Genomic DNA, 25691 nt, shown 5'->3' with positions numbered 1-25691 from the left:
GGGGGTGGGGGTGTATGTTAGGAAGCTCTTTGTTGGCTGCGGTGGCTGTAAGGTGGCTTCACGGTCTCTGAGGCTGGGCAGATGTTTAAATTTGCCTCTTGTGTGCTCAGGTGGGGTTTTCAGGCTCTGTTCTGCAGCTCTCTTGATACCATGATGTGCCCTCCCCTGCTCTCTGCCAACCCCTCCATGTCCCTAGGAATCTTGTGATTCACTCACAGCCTTTCTATTAAGGTTTCTTCGCCTCTTGAGCCAGCTGTCGTGGACGTGAACTCAGAGAACCTCACCCCCCCTCAGCCTCTCCTGTGGCCCATGTCTTGTCCATGGGAAATGCGTAGAACTGTTCATGCATGAGAAACTCTGGAAGTGAGGACTGACTGCCAGCTGAGCAATCTCCCTTCAGTCTCCCCTTACTTCCCTCACTCTAGTCTGGCTGGCCCCCGTTTCTCAAACTTATGCTTCTTAGGCAGGAGTTAGACACCAGTTGTCCTTTCCCCAAAACTCTAAGGGACGTACATTAAGCTCTTTCAGTGGTACTGTTGAAGCCCCTCTGTAAAAAAAGACTCTCTGTGTCTCTGCTCTTCTGAACCAATGTGGGTAAGGGGACTTGTTACCCTACCATGAGATCCACCCTCTTAACAGATTTTTCAATGCACAGGACAGTATTGTTATCTAAAGGCACAGTGTTGTACAGCAGATCTCTAGAATTTATTCATTCATGAATAAATGACATTTTATACCTGTTAATTAGCAACTCCTCATTTCCCCCTCCCCCAACCTCTGGCAACCATCAATATATTCTTTGCTTTTATGAGTTTGACTATTTTAGAAACCTCATATAAGTGGAATCATGTATTATTTGTCCTTCTGTGATTGGCTTATTTCATCTGTCATAATGTCCTCAAGGTTCATCCATGTTGCATATTGCAGGATTTCCTTCTTTTTTACAGCTGAATAATATTCTATTATATGTATATACCACATTTTCTTTTACCAGTTTGTCTATTGATGGGCATTTAGATTGTTTCTACATCTTGGCCATTATTCATAATGGTGCAGTGAACCAGGGAGTGCTAATATCTTTTCTAGACTCTGATTTCAATTAGAATAAATACCCAGAAGTGGGTATTTATTCAACTTAGGATAAATACCCAGAAGTGGGATTGCTAGATCATATGGTAATTCTATTTTTAATTTTTTGAGGAACCTCCATGCTGTTTTCCATAATAACTGCACCATTTTGGATTCCCATCAACAGTGCACAAGGGTTCCAATTTCTCTACATCCTTGCCAACACTTGTTGTCTATTATTATTATTATTATTACTACAATGGCCATCCTAACAGGTGTGAGGTGATATCTCATTGTGGTTTTACTTTGCATTTGCCTGATGATTGTTGACATTGAGCATCTTTTTATATATCTATAGGTCATTTGTATGCCTTCTTTGGAGAAATGTCTATTCAAATCCTTAGCCCATCTTTAAATTAGGTTATTAGGTTTTTTGCTATTGAGTTGTAGGAGTTCCTCATATATCTTAGAAATTAACCCTTTATTAGAAATATAGTTTGCACATATTTTCTCCTATTCCATAGTTTGCTTTTACACCCTACTGGTTGTTTCCTTTGCTGTGCAGAAGCTTTTTAGTTTGATATAGTCCCTCTTGTCTACTTTTGCTTTTGTTGCCTGTGCTTTTGATGTCATATCCATGAAATCACATCACACGTCCTGATGTCAAAATATATTACAAAGCTACAGTAATTAAAACAGTATGATACTGGTATAAAGATAGATATATAGACCAATGGAACAGAACAGAGAGCCCAGAAATAAATCCATACATATATGTCAACTGATCTTTTTTTTTTCCTTCCAGTTTTATTGAGATACAATTGACAAACAGCACTAAGTTTAAGGCACAAAGCATAATGATTTGACTTCCATATGTCATGAATGATTTATCACAATAAGTTTAGTGAACATCCATCATCTCATATAGATACAGAATTAAAGAAATAAAAAATGTGTGTGATGATAACTCTTGTGATTTAATCTCTTAACAACTTTCATATATAACGTACAGCAGTTAATTATATTTATCATGTTGTATATTATATCCCTAGTACTTATTTATCTTATACCTGGAAGGTTGTACCTTTTGACCACTTTCCTCCAATTCTCCCTTTCCTCATCCCCTTCCTCTGGTAACCACAAATCTGATCTCTTTTTTTTTTTTTCACACACACACACTGTATTTTATTTTTACAAGAGATAAATAGACTGACACCAACCATTGTAAATGGATGACCACAACAAAAGCAACAATGATTGCAATTACCAAACATGAAACACACTCATACTATGCCATAATATTGACATTCAGTCCAGTAATCCTCCACTGTAACAGCTCCTTTACTTTGCAGTGAAAATTGATTTGTATATTCTTTGCCTCTGAGTCCTTGTGGGATTTTTTTTTTTAAATAATTCAAACAGAAAGTCACAAAAATTATAATCATCCTCATCAGTTCACTCAGTCCCATGTAATTAATTTTTTTTTTATCTTGATCTTTTGTTAGCACTTTTATGAGTTCATCAGTTTTTCATTAGAGTTCTGAAAATGCTTATTCATTCAGTTCAGCAGTGCAGTCAGTTACCAGAAACCTGTACTTGTCAGAGTCTTTTCCATGAATTTCTTGAAGATGAAACCCTTTTATAGGAACACATTTGCAAAAGCATCAGAGTACACCCAGAACTGTCTGTAAATGACAAAAGACTTAAAAATGACCACAGTTAAAGATTTGAAGAAAGTTCATAATAATACAATTGACAAGGACATTTAGTTATTTCTGAGATATACATTTTAAAGTAATAACTAGAATTATGACTTATAACATTATACCAGAACATATAAGATTTTTAGAAATTTCATGTAATGTCTGAAACATTTATATTAACATATTTCCATACAAATAACCCAATGAAAGTTTAGTATTAGTTGTTTTGTTTGTTTGTTTTTTATACTGCAGGTTCTTATTAGTCATCAATTTTATACCCATCAGTGTATACATGTCAATCCCAATCGCCCAATTCAGCACACCACCATCCCCACCCCACCGCAGTTTTCCCCCCTTGGTGTCCATATGTCTGTCCTCTACATCTGTATCTCAACTTCTGCCCTGCAAACCGGCTCATCTGTACCATTTTTCTAGGTTCCACATACATGTGTTAATATACGATATTTATTTTTCTCTTTCTGACTTACTTCACTCTGTATGACAGTCTCTAGATCCATCCATGTCTCAACAAATGACTCAATTTCTTTCCTTTTTATGGCTGAGTAATATTCCATTGTATATATGTACCACAACTTCTTTATCCATTTGTCTGTCGATGGGCATTTAGGTTGCTTCCATGACCTGGCTATTGTAAATAGTGCTGCAATGAACATTGAGGTGCATGTGTCTTTTTGAATTATGGTTTTCTCTGGGTATACACCCAGTAGTGGGATTGCTGGATCATATGGTAAACCTATTTTTAGTTTTTTAAGGAACCTCCATACTGCTCTCCATAGTGGCTGTATCAATTTTTGTTTTAAATATTTATTTATGTATTTATTTTGGCTGCACCGGGCTCCAAGTTGTGGCATACGGGCTTCTTAGTTGCAGCATGCAGACTCCTTAGTTGTGGCACACGGACTCCTTAGTTGCAGCATACATGCAGCATTTAGTTCCCCAACCAGGGATCAAATCTGGGCCCCCTGCACTGGGAGCATGAACTCTTACGCACTGGACCACCAGGGAAGTCCCAGTGTCAACTGATCTTTGACAAGGGTGCCAAGAATACACGAAGTGCAAAGGATAATCTGTTCAACAAATGATGTTGGGAAAACTGGATATCCACATACAAAAGAATGATATTGGACCCTTGCCTTACCGTGTACACAAATATCAACTCAAAAGGCTTACACATAAGACTGGAAACTATAAAAGTAGAAGAAAACATAGGATAAAGTCTTTGACTTTCTTTTTTTTTGGTTTGTTTTTATAAATCCTACCAAGCAAATTCTCCTTACTGGTCTTCTCACAATTCAACTGAGTATGTGGAATCACTTGCTTTCATGCCTCAGCTAAAACTGAGACAGGCTGGGTCCCAGTATAACATCCTGTTACCCCTGCTTTAAAATGCTCTGTGGACATAGGCACACACAGCAGTATCTGTGGTTGTGGGGATTATGAGTGACTTTTCTTTTCAAGCTTTTCTGCAATTTTCACGTCTTCTGTACTGAGTGTAACTTCACTTTAGTAATTAGAAAAAAAATGAACTTAAAAATTGTACAATAGCAAATCAAAGTCAGTTTTGTTGACATTAGAAACTTCCTGTCCCAACCCTGAAGAATTCCCTTGTAAACAGATTTCTACATGTAGCTATGGCTGGCTGTTTTCATTACGCCCTTTCAGATGACAAGGAACATGCTCTAGTTTACCTCAAGTGATGGGTGGCACTCTATTGTAAGTCTGCAGTGGGGAAGTAAGGAAACAACAGCCTCAGCTTGCACAACCAGTCCTTGGGAATGAGAACAGTGATCACAACATAGCAACATTCTGGTGCCAATCAACCAGGCTGGTAATCTACCAGACCTGTGGCTCAACTACTTTGCTCTGCTTTTCCCTGTTCACTTCCATTGCCATGGTTGATTTTTCTTCTTGCAACTTTCCTTTCTGCTTCAGAGCTTCTGCCTATTCCAGACTCTGTTGCCTTATGGCTTCTACTTCTGGTACTGCTTAATGCCTTCTCAATGTGTCCCTCAGCCGCTGTGTCTCTTTAGTGTGTCTTACTTGTCATAATGATTTCAAGACATATCAAGAGGAAGGATATGATTAAGTTGTTAATCACTCTCCAAAATAGAGCACATCAGTTAGGCAGCATTCTTTTTTTTCTTTTTTTGAATATTATTTTATTTTAGTTTTTGAATTTTATTTTATTTTTTTTATACAGCAGGTTCTTTTTTTTTTTTTAAAGAATTTCACTTTTATTTATTTTATTTATTTGTTTAATTATTTTTGGCTGTGTTGGGTCTTCATTTCTGTGCGAGGGCTTTCTCTAGTTGCGGCAAGTGGGGGTCACTCTTCATCGCTGTGTGCGGGCCTCTCACTGTCGCAGCCTCTCTTGTTGTGGAGCACAGGCTCCAGACGCGCAGGCTCAGTAGTTGTGGCTCACGGGCTTAGTTGCTCCGCGGCATGTGGGATCTTCCCACACTAGGGCTCGAACCCGTGTCCCCTGCATTGGCAGGCAGATTCTCAACCACTGCACCACCAGGGAAGCCTGCAGATTCTTATTAGTTATCTATTTTATACCAATGTCAATCCCAATCTCCCAATTCATCCCACCACCACCGTCCCCACCCCTCCTTGGTGTCCATACATTTGTTCTCTACATCTGTGTCTCTATTTCTGGCTTGCAAACCAGTTCATCTGTACCATTTTTCTACATTCCACATATATGTGTTAATATACAATATTTGTTTTTCTCTTTCTGACTTACTTCACTCTGTATGACAGTCTCTAGGTCCATCCACATCTCCACAAATGACCCAATTTCATTCCTTTTTATGGCTGAGTAATATTCCATTGTATATATGTACCACATCTTCTTTACCCATTCATCTGTCAATGGGCATTTAGGTTGCTTCCATGACCTGGCTATTGTAAATAGTGCTGCAATGAACATTGGGGTGTATGTGTCTTTTTGAATTATGGTTTTCTCTGGGTATATATGCCCATTAGTGGGATTGCTGGGTCATATGGTAATCCTACTTTTAGTTTTTTAAGGAAGCTCCATACTGTTCTCCATGGTGGTTGTATCAATTTACATTCCCACCAACAGGGCAAGAGGGTTCCCTTTTCTCCATACCCTCTCCAGCATTTGTTGTTTGTAGATTTTCTGATGATGTCCATTCTAACCGGTGTGAGGTGATACCTCATTGTAGTTTTGGTTCACATTTCTCTAATAATTAGTGATGTTGAGTAGGCAACATTCTTGCTCATGTTTAGCTTTTGAGTCAATCATGAATCCCTGGTTCAGTTGATTAGGGTCAGGAATGTGAAAAATTTTGGATCACATAGCCCAAAGCATAGCAACTACCCATGACTATTTTGCTAGTGGAATAGGCTCCCAACACAACATGGACTGCCTGTATGCTAGAAAAGAGGTCCATGTCTTTCAGACAGACCTACAACCATGTTTAATTCATTACCTCTATGGTTTAATTGAGTCCTATTTTTGGATATCAGTAAAGTGGCCAGAATTTACAAAACAAAACAAGACGGAGAGAATCAGATATCCAGATTTATTTTTCTATGCTATACATTACTTCATCACATCCTACTTGAAAGAAAACAAACATTTTTGCAAACAAAACCAAAGTGATTCAAAACCAAATAATGACTTTTAAAATTTAATGTCATTGTTAATAAAGAATAGACCACACCCATCTACAATACCAAGTAAACAGTTCTTTTCATTTCCACTTTTCTTCTGTAAAATACACTTGGCATTACTACTTCATTACAACTGACATTTCTTCTCATTTTTGAGAAATGGTTGATTGTTTACAGATTGAGTACAATTCTGTACCTCTTCTTGATGCACTGAGACATATTCATGTAAAGTACATAATAGCCTCTGATGTTACATTATCATATTTATTGTGTAACAAAGCTTCATTTAGGACTTTTTTCCAAAAAGCCATTGAGATTTTATGATAAAGCATTTAATACATTATAAAGAATGATCACAATTTTTTCTTGTTATTGAGAAAGAAAAATTTAGATACTGGAATCTGAAAGTTAAAATGATAGTAAGTAATAATGCATAACAACAGTATTGCCAGTAAAATATCTTTTATGTGTGTTAAGTTTCCATAAGTAAGTTACATAATTTAGAGTAGAGACAAGCATTTGTACTGCTGGCATTACTTCATTTCGTCCCAGGTACTGATTTTGCTATAGAATTATTCTAGGAGTGCTTAAGAGTATGTTTGGGTAAATAAATGTAACTACATCTAGAGACAAAACTTAATAAGCTCTTCTGGATGAGATAATACCATATGAAAAAAGTTTGGAATAACTGATCAGAAGAGTAATAATTATCATTAATACCATTTAGCAGAGGGATTCAAGGGGAAATGTTCAAAGCAAGCCCTTTGGGATGTGATTCTACAGTAATTTCTGATGAGGTGGAATGTTGGCTTGTCAGGTCAGTAGATGGCAAGAAGCCCTTTAAAAAAACCCAAGCTGATCATTGTGAGGCAAGTTTGCTAGAGAGCACTTGGAAAAGCAGCAGCCCTTTGGATAAGGATTACTTCAAGGGTTAACTCTTTTTGAAAATGTATTGCAAATTGTAATCCAAACCAACAAGCTTTAACTGATGTCCATGTCAAACATTCTTTGAATCGTGAAGTGGGTAATGGTTTGCAAGTCATGGACTTTCTGAACCTCCATTATCCCTGATGGGAACCCAGGGGCAGTACATTCATGGTGGTGGCATTTAGGAAACCTCAAGCATTTTCTCAGCGTTCTGTGTCCCAAAGCAAAGACTAAATAGCCATTTGAGAACTATCTTTCTTTTCCCCTCTGCTTACATATTTGGTCAGTGTGTAGGTAGGTGTGTGGGGGAGGGAGTCTCATATTACAACATTAAGTTCCTTAAAGTTAAAGCTACTTCCAAAATGTTGGATTTGAGCTGATTTTCTAACATCTTTAAATTTTCATGATACAGAGAATGAATTAGTTAAGTACGATAATTGTGGGTATTGAGACAGTGAAGGCAATATAGTCTTGTGACCTTTCTGCCTGGACCTGGAATGAAACTATGGGGGCATCACTTTCTTTCAACCTTGTGGAATTGCCTAGGCTCCTCTGAGAACATTTCTCTTTCTGTATTTTTTTCCTGTCAGGACACGTTATAAGAATTAACATTAAATTGCCTGAATATGCGGAAAAAAAAAAACCATGCTCTGCATTCTTATTCATGAAAATGAAAGAAGGATGCACCAGATTTGCATGAGAACAGTTGTCTTGCTACCTAACTCTATATAACTAACAGTGTAGAGAGTGTGGTCAGAATTTTGGATGTAGTTGTCTTTGAGAAGAAGCCATGAATAATATAATAAACAAATCCAAGATGTTGAGGTAATATACTTTATCTATTGATCAGAACTTATTGGCTCTAACCTGCCTTGCAGTTGTCCTAGTAACATAACAGCCTTACAAGAGGCATTCATATCCAATTCTGTAGCTCTGAGCAGCTTCCCTACACTTGTAAAACCCTAACATTCAACTTGAATGAACTAACCCTTGCCTTACAAGTTTCAGTGGAAGATGTCTAAGCATCTGTGTAAAGAGAATAAGTGAGAAGCAAAGGCTGAAAACTCTAGTTTTTAATTTTCTTGTATTCCTTTGTTGGGTTATTCAACAAATATTTAGTCACTGTTTGCTGTGTGTTCAGAATGTCTGGCACTCTGCTTAGGGAGCTGGCAATCCAGTGATGAGACACCCAGTGTGAAAAAAAAGTTCAGAGACAAGTGAGCATTGAATAATTCAGGCTCTGGAAAACAATCTGGAAATAACTGTACTCACTCAACACGTGTTATCATGCTGGGTAGTGGGATCTGAGGCTAGGTAGAAGCCTAACTCTTTCACTTACCACTGTATAACCACAGGCAAGATTTTTCACACTTCACGGTTTCAACTCCTTTTACTGTAAAATGAGTATAATAATACCTACCTCACTGGGCACCCATAGTGATTAAATGAGATAATGCATGTGGAAGCACCTAACACAGTGGCTGTCACACAACACATGCTTAACATTTAATTCCAGGTGCACATCCCTCTGCAGGGAATGATGTGCTGTGACAGGGTGCAAGATTCCCATAACATTCAGCAGCATCATGAAGGTACTAGATATAACATGAAATATTGTCTTCATCTTCCATAAAGTTATTGTCAGTTTGACAATAAATCCTCTTCTACTTGTTTTATTTTAATCATGTGATGGATCCAGAGTGATGAAGCAGAAAGAAAGAGTGAAGGGAGTGAAAGGGCAATTGACACATGAGTACAATATGAATAATTGGGACTTTTCAGGCTGAAATACAGAGGCCCAAGGGAGACAGAGTTGGAATCTTATGAACTCTCAGACAGAGCTAAATATGGATTTGTTCCCCATGTCTTGAAATATTAGGGTATACCCCTTGAAATATTAGCAAAAGCAATCTTAGCATGATAAAATGCAGGAAAGCACCCTTGAGAACATCTAGTTCAAATCCTTCATATTATAGATGAAGAAATTCTGGTCCATAGAGAACAGTTTCCCAAATTCATATTCATTTGTTCATCAAGGGTTTACTGATCCCCTACTCTATATCAGACATCATTCCAGAAGACAGGGCAGGCAAGGTCTTTGCTCTTGTGGATTATATTTTAATCAATAAAAAAGTAAATAAATGAAGAAGGTGATTTCATGTGATGATAAATGAGATTAAGAAAAGTAAACCAATTAGTTTGATAGAAAGTGACTGTAGTTTTGGAGGGTCATGGAAGACCTCTCTAAGGATGTGACATTTTAGCTAAGGCCTAAATGATACAAAGGAATGGCCGTGAGACAAATAGGGAAGAGCATTCCAGGTGGAGAAAACAGCAAGTGCAAAGCCCAGTGGAACCAGCTTGGCTTGCTGGAGGAACAGAAAGAAGGCCAAGTGCTGAGTGGTAGGGAGAGGAGTATGAGAAAAGTGACAGAAAAGGCAGAGAGCCAGATTCTGTACAGACTTGAAGACCAATGGAGTTTGGAATTCTAAGCATGATTGGAAGCTCCTGGAGAGATTTAAGCAGGGGAGTGGAATGCATAATATAACTAACTTTTTAAAAATGTCACTCTGGCTGCAGTGTGGAGCCTGGATGGAAGGGAGGTCAGAATGGAAGCAGGCAGAGAAGTAGGGAGTTCCGGTGTTTGTCCAGGTGAGAGATGGTGGTGGCTTGGGCCACGGAGGTGGCCATGGAAATACTGCTACTTGCTAGACTACAAGTTCCAGGAAGGCTTGGAGCTGTTTCTTTTGTGCACTTATATATTCCAAGCTTCCAGAACAGTGCCTGGAACGTAATACCTACTGAAAAAATATTAGTTGAATCAATGAGTGAATAGTTACTTTCTGAAGTTAGACTTGAATCAGGTTTAAGAGAAGTAAAAGTGTAAGTTCTTCTCAGTTCATGTATGTTTGCCTTAATAGAGTTTAAAACAGTAAATGTTCTTTAGACCTTCTACTAAAATCGGTGCAATATTCTTAGCAAATCGTGGCCCAAACCCTGGCATCAGCCAATGCATTCAGTGCAGTGTGAGGGCCAGTCCAGTGACGTCAGTAAGTCTTACCCAGCGCCCCCCCAACCCCCAGCCCCCCACCGCTGTCTTGAGCATGGCATTTAGGCTGTGTTTGTGGAATCTGCAATGCAAGGTTTGGTTTTCTCACAATCCTGCTATTAATTTAAGTGCAACTTGGAGATCCAAGAGGGGTAGGTGGCCCATGATAAATAATTGATGCTTTTGAGTTTCTCTACAGGAAAAAGAAAAGCCTAAGGGTAATTCTCTTTACTGCCTGCCATCTACCTCTGTTGAGGAAGGTGATACACAAATTCCATTCCCCACTCTCCATCCATCCACCCCTTTACTGCCTGTTCTGTCATTTCGCAGATCACACTCACTTAGCATTTCATTTGTGCCAGAACAGGTATATGGGCCTTACATGTATTAACTCACTTAATCCTCACAAAAACCCCATGAGGTATTGTTATTACCCTTATCCCTACTTTACAGATGAGAAAACAGAGGCACAGAGAGGTTTAAATCACACAGTTAATAAAGATCAGGGACAGCATTCAAACCAGTCAGTCTGACATTAATTTACCCTCTCAGTATTTTAATTTCCTCATTGGTAGAATGAGATAAAAGTATCTACCTCACAGAGTTCTTGTAAAGATTAAATTAACTAATATAAGTAATCATGCCTGGTCTAGAATTAGCATCATATAAATCTTAGTTATGACTAGCTTTCCAGTATTATCCCTATGGAGAAATTACGTTTCACATACATGACTTTTTGTGTGTGCAGGGTCACCTCTCTCACTTATGTCAAATACTGACTGAGTTGCTTCACAGCGATGAATGTAGAACTCATTCATTACCCCAGAAGTTGAGCAAATATGTATTGATTGATCCTGGGTCAGAGACCATGCTAGGCCCTGGGGCACCAAGAGAAATGAGACACAATACCTGTCCTCAAGGAGCTGACAGAGAGTGGAACCAACAAGAGCATGACAAGCAATTCAATGCAGTTTGGCAAATATAGAGGTGACAGTGGATGTTTTCCCAGGTGGTTTGGGTAAAAGGTATAAATAGATTAAGAAAGAAATAAGACAAACCTAAGAAGACAGAAAGCCCTGAGGCCAGATGAGGGTCTGGCACTTAAACTCTTAGTTTGGCCTTGGTGTGTGCAGCTCGTCTTTTCCATGGCACCTTCCTTAGGGTGATTAATCAGTAAGAAATGACTCGCTGTGATCTGAACCAGTACAGGAAGTATACATCCTTCATGTTACTTAGATTATTTTTTCCTTTTGTTGTGACTTTGTGTCACATGAGAATAAGCATTCAAGAAGATTACACAGGTCAATTTTTTAAACATAGAAAAGGTTGTCTTTTATTCTAGGTTGGTTCAATCACAGCCATTCAGGGAGATTAAATGGGCTTTATTATCTAGCTTGGCTTGAATGCTGGTGTCATTATTTCCTGCCGCTCTTTGTTTTTGTCGTCTCCTGCTTGCATCACTTTTCCTTATCTGAGCTTCCCTTTCTCTAACTTCCTTCTATGGTTTAACTTTACTATGATCAAAAGAACACATTTTTTCAATACACCTGCTTGCTTTTTTCTAATCTCTGCCCTTTCTGAGTCTTGGCTATGGGCTGAGCCAAAAAATAGCCTCTGATATCAGGGGCCATGGCTGTCAAAAACAATCTTTTCAGAAGAGCAAACAGGGAGAGGAGAGGCCAGGCCCTGGATTGTAAAGCTGCTGTTACAACCACTGAACAAGGGCTTTTGCATTCTTTACTTTGCCTCTTCCTGGCTGAAAACTCACAGTAGTTGTCCTAAAGCTTTCCCTAGAGCATGAGCGATAAGAAATCTGGACCTGGAAGTATCACCTTTCTGGAGCAGGAAAACAAAGGGGCAACACTTTCCCAAGATGGTGAGTTTCCTTGGGGTTTCAGAGTTTGAAAGGTCCTTGCTTGGACAGACTGATCCTGTGTCTGCTATGACACTAACTCAGTGTTTACGCTCTGACTTGGACACAGTTCCCACCCCGTGCACTCATTTGTGCTTTTCTATGTGTTGTGGTTGCTAGGCAATATAAAACAAAAATGTGTTTGAATTCCTGTGTGGGAAGAAAACTTTAATGCTGCTTTGATCTCCTACAATTCAAATGACAAATCCACTTTTACAGGATTCAGTGTAATTGAACAATTCATTATAGGATTTACTGATGACTGAACCTGTGAGACTAGGATAGGGTGGGGGATTTGGGGAATATTTGGCAAGAGGTCCTTGAAGGCAAGAGTAGATGGTTGATAGAGATCAGGATGCTTAGCTGCCTGGAAAGCAGAATAAGGTGTAATAAGATGGGTCATGTACCGGAAGGTCAGCTAAGCAAACTGGTAAGTGTACAGAAACCAAGGAAATAAGAAAAGTGGAGAAAAAAATGTGAATTGAGGAGATGAAAGGGAGGTGAGAACAGCCAAAAGAGGAATTGATGCCCTTGGCAAGAGGAGATGATAAGGGAACAATTCTGAGAAATTTGAGATTTTTCTGACAAGAAAATGGAAGCTGTAATTCCTATTTTCTGGTCTGGGGAATTTGTTTGCTTTCAACATTTGTCTGACTGTTCTTCAATCACATTTGAATACTCATTGTCACCTTTTTAATTGGCAAAAATCACTTTGAGCTTATACCCATTGCATTGTTTATTAATGGGGTTAATAGTACCCAGAGACAGTGAGATAGGTCATGAGGCCATGGACTTTCGAAGGAGGCACGAGTTCCCATCCCAGCTCTCCAGCTCCAGCCCGCTGGCCTCTGTAAATGAGGACGGCAATACCTGTGTAGCATTGTGAGGATCATGACTGCAGAATCCTGGGAGATGGTGGGTGCTCAATATATCGCCTCTTCCCTTATTATTTGTTATTGCTATTATTTCACCTGAAGACAGGGAGATTGACCTGATTATGCTTTAAGCCCCTTTTCAGTTTTTATAAGATTTCTCAATGATTTAATTCTGATGTGAGAAATGATGAGTCTTTTGACCATACATTTTGTTTATTTATTTATTTTTGGCCGCGTTGGGTCTTCGTTGCTGCGCGCGGGCTTTCTCTCTAGTTGCAGCGAGCAAGGGCTACTCTTCGTTGTGGTGCACAGGCTTCTCATTGCGCTGGCTTCTTTTGTTGTGGAGCACGGGCTCTAGGCGCGTGGGCTTCAGTGGTTGTGGCATGCAGGCTCAGTAGCTCTGGCTCGCAGGCTCTAGAGTGCAGGCTCAGTAGTTGTGGCACACAGGCTTAGTTGCTCCGCGGCATGTGGGATCTTCCCAGACCAGGGATTGAACCCATGTCCCCTGCATTGGCAGGCGGATTCTTTAACCACTGCGCCACCAGGGAAGTCCTGACCATACATTTTGGACCAGAAGATATCTTCCAGATAATCTCATCTGTGTTCATTTTTAAAAATTGTGCATAACAAACCATCCCAAAGCCTAAAGGCTTAAAATGACTTCCATTTATTAGCTCACAATTCTAAGGGACAGCCGTTTGTTCTGGGCTCAGCTGGGTGGTTCTCCTAGTCTTGCCTGGGATCACTCATTTGGCTCCAGTCGTCTGGCAGCTGGATGGCATCTGGATGGTCTAAGAAAGCTTCACTCACGTCTCTGGCAATTGGTGATGGCACTCTGCTGGGTCCTACTCTGCACATGAACACATCCTCCAGGAGGCTAGCCCGGGCTTCTTCAGACCAGAGAATCAAGATTCTGAGAGGGAGAGGGCAGAAGCTGCAAGGCTTCTTGAGGCCTAGGCTCAGAAGCCTCACAATCTCACTTTATCATTTTCAATTGGTCTAAGCAAGCACAAGGCCAGCCCAGATTGAAGGGGGCAGAGGAGGGACAAAGTCACTCCACGAAGGAGTATACCTTCTGCCATGAAAGGAACCATGGACGCCTGCTTTGTAAACAACCTACCGTGTCATTTAACTCTCTTTCACAGGTGAGAAAAACAAAGCCAAGAGAGTTAAATATTTGGCCAAGATAACCAGCTAGAACCTGACCCTCATTCAGTGCTCTTTCTACTATCTGATAGCAGCTCAAGAACAGGCCAGAGTTTGGCTCTCAGGGAGCAGACAAGTGGGGTCAAAGACTGGAAGATAAAGAGACAACTGTGTATCATTTACTGAGCACATTCTCAATGGTTAGTACATAATTAGTCATCAAAATAGAGATGAGGGGCTTCCCTGGTGGCGCAGTGGTTGAGAATCTGCCTGCCAATGCAGGGGACACGGGTTCGAGCCCTAGTCTGGGAAGATCCCACATGCCGCGGAGCAACTAGGCCCGTGAGCCACAACTACTGAGCCTGCGCGCCTGTGCTCCGCAACAAGAGAGGCCACGACAGTGAGAGGCCCGCGCACCGCGATGAAGAGTGGCCCCCACTTGCCGCAACTAGAGAAAGCCCTCGCACAGAAACGAAGACCCAACACAGCCATAAATAAATAAATAAATAAATAAATAAATAAATAAATAAATAAATAAAATAGACATGAGGACAGAGACCTGCTCAGAAAAAGGTGGACAAAGAAAAGTGAGTAGCAAAGGTCAGCAAGGGCACAGTGGGGGAGTACAAGGAAGATGGGGAGATGGGTTCATTACTCAAGGATGGAAAACAAAGGAGAAGAAATTTAACATAGAAGAAGGAACCTCAGAGGACAGACTCATTCAGCAGGTGCTAGAATGGAAAAAGACAGCACACGGCAGACTAAGATTCCTGTGAATGAAGAAAGAGCATTTTGACTTGGAGCAGAGGGCTGGGACTACGGCCCAGCAAGAAGAGACCTGATTTAGTTTCATCAAGTTAATCAGCCTAGGGGTAGAACAAGTTACATGTATAGACAGCAGTCCCTTGTGATATGTTGAGTCAAGCTGCACTAATGAAGCAAATAATCTGTGTACTGGTGATTTGTCTATATGTATGTTGTATGTCCTTTGTAACCTGGAGGTTATTCTCTTGGGTATAAAGTGGATTGTGTGCTCTAAATGACTGGCTGAATACATAACAATCCAAAATAGATGAGCAAGAGCCCTGTACAGGCTGGCCATGAACTTGGTTCAACTCCATTTGCAAGCAACTGTTATCTCTCTCAGACTAAGGCTAGCTGAAACTTAAAATATTGTCTTTTTAAGTTTCACACATCAAGATACCCCTGCTTTATGTTCAGGTTTTCTTTTTTCTTTTTTGCTAATGTTGAGCTAATTTGATGTTTTATTTTTTAAGTAAATAAATGAGTCTAAACCACTGGTTTTACAATTGGTGTGCTCCTTTTAGTACAAGAAGCTCAGTCAACCATTATAAGTATACAGACTGTATTTTATAGTGCACAGGGCTTATGGGTATATAAAGCTTAAGGCAGTAAATTACTGATGCCTAGAGTAGACTTTTATGTCATTCATAGTTTCCCTTCCTGGGTTATCCTTACTTCAAGGGCCAGAACTATTTATGTTTACTTATTTAGTAATACGTAAACACAATGCCATTTTTTTACTACCTTACCCTTGAATTTTCTCACTCTTGGCTGTACATGTTCACCCACTTCCCTGCCAACCTTGGAATACTTCTGCTTTAAAAGCCACTGGATTTCTTCAAAATCTTGCCCTTTCACGTATCTACATATAACCACTATCCACATTTCATTTCTCATTGTCTCCAGGAGACAAATATTAGCATAAACTACAGATTAATTTTGTTTTAATCTACTCTACTCAGAATGAGGTTTATATGGCTCAACATTCAAAATTTAATCAGAATAGAAGAAACCTGGGGGAAATAACTAAAGCAAATAAGAAAAATAGTTCATATTTTTATTAAACATGCCACATTCCAGTGAAAAACTCTGAGGCATTGATTTATAAATTTATAAAATGTACAATTGCCAAAACACAACATATGATTAGTAAACGGATGTATGGGAAAGTGTTCAAACTTCACTTATCAAAGAAATGTAGCATTTTTTTTAAGGAGAGAAAACAAAAATTCTTAAAAAGCCGCCCACAATTCTAAACATGTACCTTGCAAGTATTAAATTCAGAAAATAAAAATACTCAAAATAATAATATTTAGTCTTCCAAGGATGCCCACTGGCAGTCTTGTACATTGCTGGCATGAGTAATATTGCTACAGCCATTTTGAGAAGCACTTTGGTAGTGGTATAAAGAGTCACAAAAACATTTTGACTCTTTGGTCCTATAATCCTACTTCAGCATCTGTCAGGGGCACTGTAAAAATAGAAAATGTGCAGTGATGTTCATTAAGCAATACTTATAAGGGAAAATCACAATGTTCTGCACCAGAGGAATAGTAAATAAATTATGGAAATCCTAGTAGTTTGAATAGTATGCAAATATTTAATGATTGCCCCAAAGATAAGTAATGTTGAAGGTGTCTTATATATAACCTTTTTGAAGATTATACATGCACTGTGTGAATGAATGGCATCTTCTATGCACCTATGGAAATTAGGAATTGAGGAATCTTCCTTGATATGTCTCTGTCCCTAACCCTCCAAAGTCATTTAATCATTTGCTGGACAATTTCACCCACTAAGTAGCTCTGAATACTTTCTACTTTTCTTCCGTTTCATCACCACCATCCATGTCCAAGCAAACACCTCTCTCTCTCCTACACCCTATAAGTACCCTGACCACTCTGTCTTGTTCCCCACTGGAATCTTTTCTCCACCTGCTGCTAGGATGATCTTTTGTAAAAAAAAATTTATTGAGGTATAATTGACATTATTATCTAATTTTAAAAACTTTTTTTTTATTTTACAACATTAGTTTCAGGGGTACAACATAATGATTCAATATTTGTATATATTGTGAAATGATCACCACAATAAGTCTAGTTAAAATCTGTCACCACACATAGTTACAAACTTTTTTTCTTGTGATGAGGACTTTTAAGATCTCTACTCTCTTAGCAACTTTGAAATATTCAATGCAGTGTTATTAACTATTGTCACTATGCTGTCCATTACATCCCCATGACTTAATTATTTTATAACTGGAATTTTGTACCTTTTGACCCCCTTTACCCATTTGTCCCATTTCTGTCACACACACCCCCCACCCCCCACACCTCTGGCAATCACCAGTCTGTTCTCTGTATCTATCAACTTGTTTTTGTTGTTTAAATTTCACATATAAGTGAGGTCATATGGTATTTGTCTTTCTCTGACTTATTTTACTTAGCATAATGCCCTCAAGGTCCATCCATGTTGTCGCAAATGGCAAGATTTCTTTCTTTTTATGGCTGAATAGTATTCCATTATATATATGTATGTATAAAGCCACATCTTCTTTATCCATTCATTCATTGATGGATACTTAGGTTGTATCCATATCTTGGCTAGTGAAAATAATGCTGCAGTGAATACAGGAGTGCACATATGTTTTCGAATTAGTGTTCTCATTTTCTTCAGATAAATACCCAGTAGTGGGATTGCTGGGTCATATGGTGGTTCTATTTTTAGTTTTTTTAAGGAACCTCCATACTGTTCTCCATAGTGACTGCACCAAGCTGCATTCCCACAAACAGTGTCTGAGAGGTCCCTTTTCTCCACATCTTTGCTAACATGTTATTTCTTGTCTTTTTGATAATAGCCATTCTGACAGGTATGAAGTGATAGCTCATTGTGGTTTTATTTGCATTTCCCTGATAATTAGTGACATTGAGTATCTTTTCATGTGCCTGTTGGCCATCCGTCTGTCTTCTTTGGAAAAATGTCTATTCAGATCCTCTGCCCAAATCAGATAATTTGCTTTTTTGCCATTGAGTTTTATGAGTTATTTATATCTTTTGATAATTAAGCCCTCATCAGATAATATGATTTGCAAATACTTTCTCCCATTCAGTAGGTTGCCTTTTCATTTTGTTGGGTCCCTTTGCTGTGCAGAGGCTTTTTAGCCTAGGTTGATCTTTTAAAAGTACAAATCTGATGTGTCATGCTCCTGCCCAGTCATCAATGCTTTCTCGTTGCTCCAGGACTAAAGGTCCAACTGCTTAACCCAAGCCCCAGTGTTGCATCATCTAGCAGCTGCCTTTCTGCTCTCCCCTTCAGTTAGTCTTCTCCACCGCCACATCCCAGCCAGGCCGGCCTCGTTTCAGTTCCTTGCTTCTTGCCTTGGGGGCACTTACTCTATAGCTGCTACCCCTCCGCCTGGAAAGCTCTCTCCCAGAACCGTCTACCCGCTACCTTTTGCTTCATCCTTCATCCTTCAGACCGTATGTCATCTTCTTAGGGAAATATTTGCTTCTGCCTCATATAAGCAGGGCCCCTTGTTATATGCTCTCATAACACCTGTTTAATTTTTTATTGTTTGCCCCCACTCCTACCCCAGCAGAATGTAAATTCCATGAGGGCAAGGACTTGACTTGTTCACTGCTCTTTGCCCAGAGTTCAAACATGTGTTGAATGAAGAAATCATACTTACCACTCTTTGTTATCTTATATTTGTATAATTATTGGACTCATATCTGTCTCTCTCATTAGGCGGTAAGCTCTCTAGGATAGTAGCTATATCAGCTCTGCTTGCCATTGTATCCCTGCATCTTCTCTGCAGGAGGCTTTCCACAAATATATATTTAATACATTTTATTACAACCATGTGAAAAGTGCAGAGGAAAAGATCACATCAAAAGGGCAATACTGATTGCATTAGGATTGTGAAAATATGACTGATTTTTTCTCTATCTACAAGAAACATTACAATGTAAAATGATAATATAAATAAAAACTCACATTAAAAAGAAAAATATATTGTACTTATCGAATAAACATAATTTTACAAAAATTAAAAGTGGAATTGATACCTGTAATTACTCTATTCTAAGAGACCAGGTGTTCGATTTTTTTCCCTAGTGTGTCTAAATGGGTGCATCATTTTCACATAGCTATAAGCACAGATAAAATGTTGTACTTTGTTTTTTCTGCTTCATGTTATGTCACATGCTACATTGCCTGAGTAATTATTTTTAGCAACTGCATAATGTTCAGTTAAATTAATGTCCTTTGCAGTGGGGTGGGGAGCAGGAGGATATTTCTTTAAGATACATGTCCTGGAGTAGAATTCACACTGTCTGAGTATTCACACAGAGGTACAGATTTCTGACTTCACTGGCCAGATGTTAAAAAGAAACAGGCAGTGATGGATTTGAGTGCAAGTGTGGAATGAGTGCTTGAGATGAAATTAAATGAAGTGTGATTATTTTAAAAGAGAGTCAATGTTATATGGAGGCTTTAGAAAAAAACAATAAAGTTACGTTTATTAGAGAGTTCCTAAGTCGGGTAGCTTGACTGTCCTCTGAAATGAGAAGGATGTGTTGAGAAGTGGGCAGGGATGCTGCTGAACGTTGGGGTCTGATAATTTGGAAGGGTTTTTGAGGAACTAGAGGTCATGTACAAATGTGGGACATTAGGGAATTTCCTGGAGGTCCAGTGGTTAGGGCTCAGCACTTTCACTGCCTGGGGCCCGGGTTCGATGCCTGGTTGGGAAACTAAGATCCTGCAAGCTGCGAGGTGTGGCAAAAAAAAAAAAAAAAAAAAATATATATATATATATATATATATATATGATATTAATAAATGAGGTAGTAATAAGTACCTGTGGTCTTTTAGTCTCGTAGGAAGAATAGTAGCAATAGAGACAGGAGCGACCAGGTGTCAGAGGGATGGCAATGGCAAAAATGGGAGGCACCAATGCAAATTATGTGGACTAGACATGATGATTACTGCGTAGTGCTTTTCAAAATGCAAGTCTGGGCAGGATGGCCTCTGGCTTCCCTCTTGATTATTTTATAAAATGACAGTATCATAGCCCCAAGCAGGAGCCTGACTTGCAACCGTCACAGTTCATCGCCCTTAACCCCAAGTTAGCCATTCTGCAGCTGTCTTGCGCACCACTTTCTTAGGAATACAAACTCTCTAACACTTGTGCTTCACAGAGCACCCTGGATAAAGGGCAACTGCGGAGTCACGTGAAATGCTTTCCAAAACAGCAGAACTTCTCGAGCTTGGGGCCCAACAACAAGCCTGGCTTTTCCATCGGAGCTTTGTCAAGCTGACCGCTTGATGAAATGTGTCATTATGTTCTTCAGACTCCCCTTTCTGCTTTATTTGCCTCGGTCCAGGGCAGTCTCTCTCTGGATTAAATATTCTCTCATTTCCAAACAGTTCTAGGGTCCTCCTGAAATGGAGCAAATGATCTGCTTTAAAAAAAAAAAAAAAAAAATCACAACTGATGATTTAACTAAGGACTTAGAGCAGCATTTTCATTTGAAAGAAGACTAAGCAGGTAAGGGCAGGGGAGAAGGAAAAAGAAATAATGGCAGAATTTCAGTTCTGGCATTCTGGAAGTGTGGGTCAGACACATCTGTGCTTTGGAGGACCTTTCCTATCCATCTCAAAGCACACTGCCCTTACTACTGAGCATTAGTCATGTCCTCATTCATGGGCTTTTGTGTTTGTGTGTTTAAAGAATTCCATTATCTAAGACCGTTACATTCAACAATTTCTTTTCTGCATGTAAGCTTTTCTCTTTGACCGCTGAATGGGCAAGTAAGGACCCTATCTGTTATATTCACCGTTGAATCCCCATTGCCTACATGGGACCTGTTACATGAACATTGCTCAATAAACATCTAATCGTTAACGAATGAATGAATGAGTAATCACAACTAGACTATTCTAGTTTCCCCATGTCATTAAAATATCTATCATTCAGTTGCATTATTAGGTCAGTTTTGCACAATGCTCAACCCACGTTGTCCTCAGAAACTTGATTATTTCAACTACTAGCAGACACTTTTAGACTGTCATCGAACTTAGATGATAACAGCCAAAATACATCCATGGTGGTGAAGAGAAAACTCCGACCAGAGCCAATTTTTCCCCTGGACTTAGAGTTTATGCAACTCCTCCACTAGGTAAAGTTTGACCCATCACATCAGTTTGCACTTCATGTGAAGAAATTTAAAGCATGCATTGATATTTTTGTTTTATTTCAGCAAACTCCAGAAGACAAAGAGGGATATCAGATGGCTTCAAGGAGTAACTGGTGAATGGTTTGAAGAAGTTCAAAGGAAAAAGTTTTGCAATGAAACAGATGTTAGCCAAATGTTAAAACAACCAGTTACATACAGACTGAGAAAGGGGATGGCAGAAAATGGTGAGACCTTAGGGCACCTCATTGTAGATAAGGGCTCAGTGGGATCTCCAATTTAACCAATCCATGTTTAGGACTATTTTTAAATCATAAGGGGCAAAATTTCACAATAAAAAGAGTGAACTGAAAATGTACTGTACTGTCTTGAGGGTATGTTTTTAGAGTCAGGCAAGGTAGCACAATGGTTAAGAACACAGGCATCAGTAATAAAAAGGGCCTAGATTCAAATCTCCACTCTGTCTCTATATTCTCTATTCTATCAGAATTCATGTGACTCTGTTCAAATTACTTATTCTCTATAAGCCTCAATTTTCTCATCTTTAAATGGGTATGATAATACCTACCTCACAGGGTGGTTGTGAGAATTAAATAAAATAATACGTATAAAGTACTGAACTCTAACACAGTAAGCATGTAAATAAATGGAATGATGATGCACAAGGAGGGGGAGACAGAGGAGGGGAGGGAAAGGAGAACAGGAAATGAGGGGGGTTAGGAGGGGGAAGGTGGTAGACAAGCTGCCACCCTTCTGGTACTTTGGTAACTTAAACCCCATAAATGAGCTCAAACAAATGCCTTCCTTGGACATTCTAACTTTGTGACTACCAGCATGTCTCTTACCCTCACCAATCGCTTATTTTTTAATCTGTAAATGAGGATAATAAAAACTGCTTTCTCAGGACTATTTGAGAATAACAAAGTGCATTAGAAATTTTAAATAGTAAAACAGTGTAAAGTATCTCTCTACTGATAGAGTCACATTGACTGCTTTTGTTATATGTTACTAACATTAGTAACATTGAGAAACATGTAACAATATATCTAAACTTATATATTGGAAATATTTTGCAACTCCCATAAAAAAGAAATCTAAAAAAAAAAAAAAGAAATCTATCTAAAAAGTTCACAATTCAGATTTTTAGATTAACCCCATATATACCATGATGAATTTCCCCTTACCTTGAATTCCTCATTTAAAAACTCAGCATGTCCAAAAGTATTACAGTATGATGGAATTGGTATATGTTGAGCGTGCCTTAGAATTTGTAATACTCATATATAATATCATATATTATCTATACATATATATTATACATATTTATATTACATGCATACCCACATATAAACCGTATATGTAGCAAATACATATGCACAGAGATTTTAATGGGAATAAGGGGCACGCTAAAGGGCTTAATTTCCTTTTCCTTTACCTTCTCTGATATGAAAAGTCACGTAGTCTATCACCATGTTTTTAACGCACCAAAATAAAAATTTCTGAAGGATAGGGTAGTTAAGAGCAGCACGAGAACCGAATGAGGTCCCTAATGCACTACCTTTGGCTTTGGATTGCCGTGGGGAAAACACATTGAGAAAGTGTCCCAGCTGGTAGGAGGGGAAGGACGTCCTGCAGAGCTGCAGGCCCCAGCACCTACTGAAAGACTCCCCACTCTTTTTTTTTTTTAAGTAAGATGTTAGCTATGAGTTTTTCTTTTTCTTTTTTTTTAAATTAATTAATTAATTTATTTATTTTTGGCTGTGTTGGGTCTTCGTTTCTGTGCGAGGGCTTTCTCTAGTTGCGGCAAGCGGGTGCCACTCTTCATCGCGGTGCACGGGCCTCTCACTATCGCGGCCTCTCTTGTTGGGGAGCACAGGCTCCAGACGCGCAGGCTCAGTAGTTGTGGCTCACGGGCCTAGTTGCTCCGCGGCATGTGGGATCTTCCCAGACCAGGGCTCGAACCCATGTACCCTGCATTGGCAGGCAGATTCCCAACCACTGCGCCACCAGGGAAGCCCAGACTCCCCACTCTTAGTGAGGCTCCTCCGCTCAGCAGAACCAAGAGGCACAGGGCGCCCCCTAGTCCCGAAGTCTTCATGTGGGGATGCCTGCGTTCCTAGACTGCACGGGTGGGGGTGTTAGTTCTCCAAGAGTATTTACCTGGAAATATTAATCATGCAAATTTTTTACAATTTTCTTTTAGATCCTATGGAATTACAAACATCAAGATCTAAAAATATACCTAATCAAAGAAACCCAACATCCGTTCCTTCTCGGCTGAGCTTCGGATCATCATTTGCTCCCCTGTTCTCATTCAGAAAATCCAGAAAGGAGACTTTAAAGCTTCAACCACTGGGAGAGAAAGGGTGAGTTAAACTCAGCTCCTGTGACAGCTCATTAGTTATCTGATACCAGAGCCCACCAGCCTGTTTTGTGTTCAGAATGTTTAATGTTTGTTCTTAGAATTTAATTTCAGATAGTAACAAAGGAAACAGGGCTGAGCCCTCAAAGGGACAAAGTCCTTATGAAACTTTGAAACTGGGCTCATCTGAAATCCAACTTCTAACCAACTGCACAGGTCTCAAGAGGTGGACATGGTGAATGATGGATTAAATGTTGAGAAATAATTATTGACAGTTTCTCCACGCTCCAAGAGCCTGGTCTTTGCCCTGGTCAGGAAGATACATTTAAATTGAAACTACTCCTTACTTGGGGAGTATGTGTGTCGGGAGAATTGCAGTATAAAGAGTAAATGAGCATAAATGAGATGAGCAAAGAGTAGAGGAAAACTGAATTATGAAATGGAGAAAAAATATATTACCATCATTAAAAATATTGAGGACAGCCATTCTTCTGTAGTTGCTTGGAATTTAAACTTAAGGTGAAGGAGGGGAAGCTCTGAGAGCAGTGGAGGTATTGTTCCAGATGGTTCCCAGTTGAGAACTGTGTAAATCAGTCCATCTTGACTCATTACGTTGTTGGATTGTTTTGTGAAAAACAAGCAAGGCTTTGCTTACATGCAATTTGCTGACTGCTAAATATTTTCAGCATGTCTTCCTGGTTGAAAAGCTTCCCACCCTCTTAAGGTGTTGGCTTGGCACGTGATGTGTTCCGTGAGTGCCATTAAGAGTGCATTGCAGCTCTAAATAAAAGGTGTTGGAGGTCACTCTTGCTGAAAAACAACAGGCAGCAAGCAGCTTGGTGAAGCATTCAATGAGGCTTCTGACTCGTAGAGGAGCTCTTGGGGGAATGGAAGGTTTTTGCTTCCAGCTTTCACCTGAGGCTGTTTTTTGTCTTTGATGAAATAGTGAAGAGCTGAACAAAATGTAGATTTATGTGATCGTTTCTACCAGAGTCACTTACGAGGAAATACTCTTCAAATAGGTGAGTTGCTTTTCTTTGTAAAAAATGTTTTAAACACTAGTAATTCTCTCATTTGAGAATTAAAAATTGAGGAGTATTTTCTTTATAGGAAATATTGTTTTTAAGGAGAAAAGAAATATTCCTAATGTGTAGTGTGGCTGAGACTTATGATGTACTTTGTGTTTTAGGTAATTTTCTTCAAGGCAGAGTTTTATTGTAGCTGAACAATCTAACATTAGTAAACTAGGGGAAGTTGAGGAAACTGTTAACTCTATTGACAAGTTATTTCCAAGCTCATATTGTAAGTTGCTGCCAAAGTGGATCAAAGAAGATGAAAGATCTATAATCTTCATTCTGGGTCTCATGTATTTTAGTTATAGACCAAATTGAAAAACATGGAACTCTTGCAAAATTCTGTTTAGCGATTGTTCTTCTTAAATATCACAATGACTTGTAGCTGTCTTTTAGCCGGACAAACACAGGATACAAAAATGAAACAAATTTTATCCTTTAAGCATGTGTGTGTGTTACAGTTTTCAGAATTTGCCGTCTTTAAATACATTTTACGTTCAAACCGTAAGCGGGAATAATTGTGCTGGTTCAGAATGTAATGAAGGCACTGTTTTGTACTCCTAATAGGTTTCAGAAGATAAAACATGAAAACATGCCCTTTTTATTTTTAAATATGAACGTGACCTAAATATCTGGATCTAAATCCTGAATGTGAATGTGTGTGCTGGCGGAGGGTGTTTTTAAGGGAGCGTAGCACTATGGTAGGACTATAAACTGTGTGTCATACGTTCCGAGGGGCCCTTTATTCTTAAGTAGAGTTTTTTTCCTTTGGCAGTTCTGATTTTCTTCAAAATACAGAATCAAGCTTCAGCATGCAGACTCTGGTGCAGGAGCTCCTCCTTGCCTATAAGCGCAGTGGGAGGAAGTGACAAAGAGACCCAGAGGGGAGCACTGTCATCCTGTGCGAGGCAGGTT

The 25691-nt window shown here is 39.3% G+C and overlaps 1 protein-coding gene across 12 annotated transcripts in view; it reads left to right on the top strand.

Annotated features, from left to right (window-relative positions):
- The window catches only part of EXPH5 (exophilin 5), a 74180-nt gene that overhangs the window by 24646 nt on the left and 23843 nt on the right, over positions 1-25691 (top strand). For 4 of the 12 annotated variants that reach the window (XM_082476832.1, XM_082476837.1, XM_082476836.1 and 1 more), the window contains exons 2-3: positions 21408-21568; positions 23545-23707. In XM_082476832.1, coding sequence (XP_082332958.1) covers positions 21517-21568; positions 23545-23707 — 215 coding nt within the window. In that variant the 5' untranslated portion in view covers positions 21408-21516. Of the gene's footprint in view, positions 1-35; positions 8954-12270; positions 12287-21407; positions 21569-23544; positions 23708-23751; positions 24726-25691 lie in introns of those variants that run through there. The other 8 variants (XM_082476843.1, XM_082476842.1, XM_082476834.1 and 5 more) reach the window with 6 other exon arrangements.

The sequence above is a fragment of the Balaenoptera physalus genome (genome assembly GCF_965194825.1).
Source record: "Balaenoptera physalus genome assembly, chromosome: 10".
NCBI lineage: Eukaryota > Metazoa > Chordata > Mammalia > Artiodactyla > Balaenopteridae > Balaenoptera > Balaenoptera physalus.
This window is presented reverse-complemented; position numbering and strand designations above follow the sequence as displayed.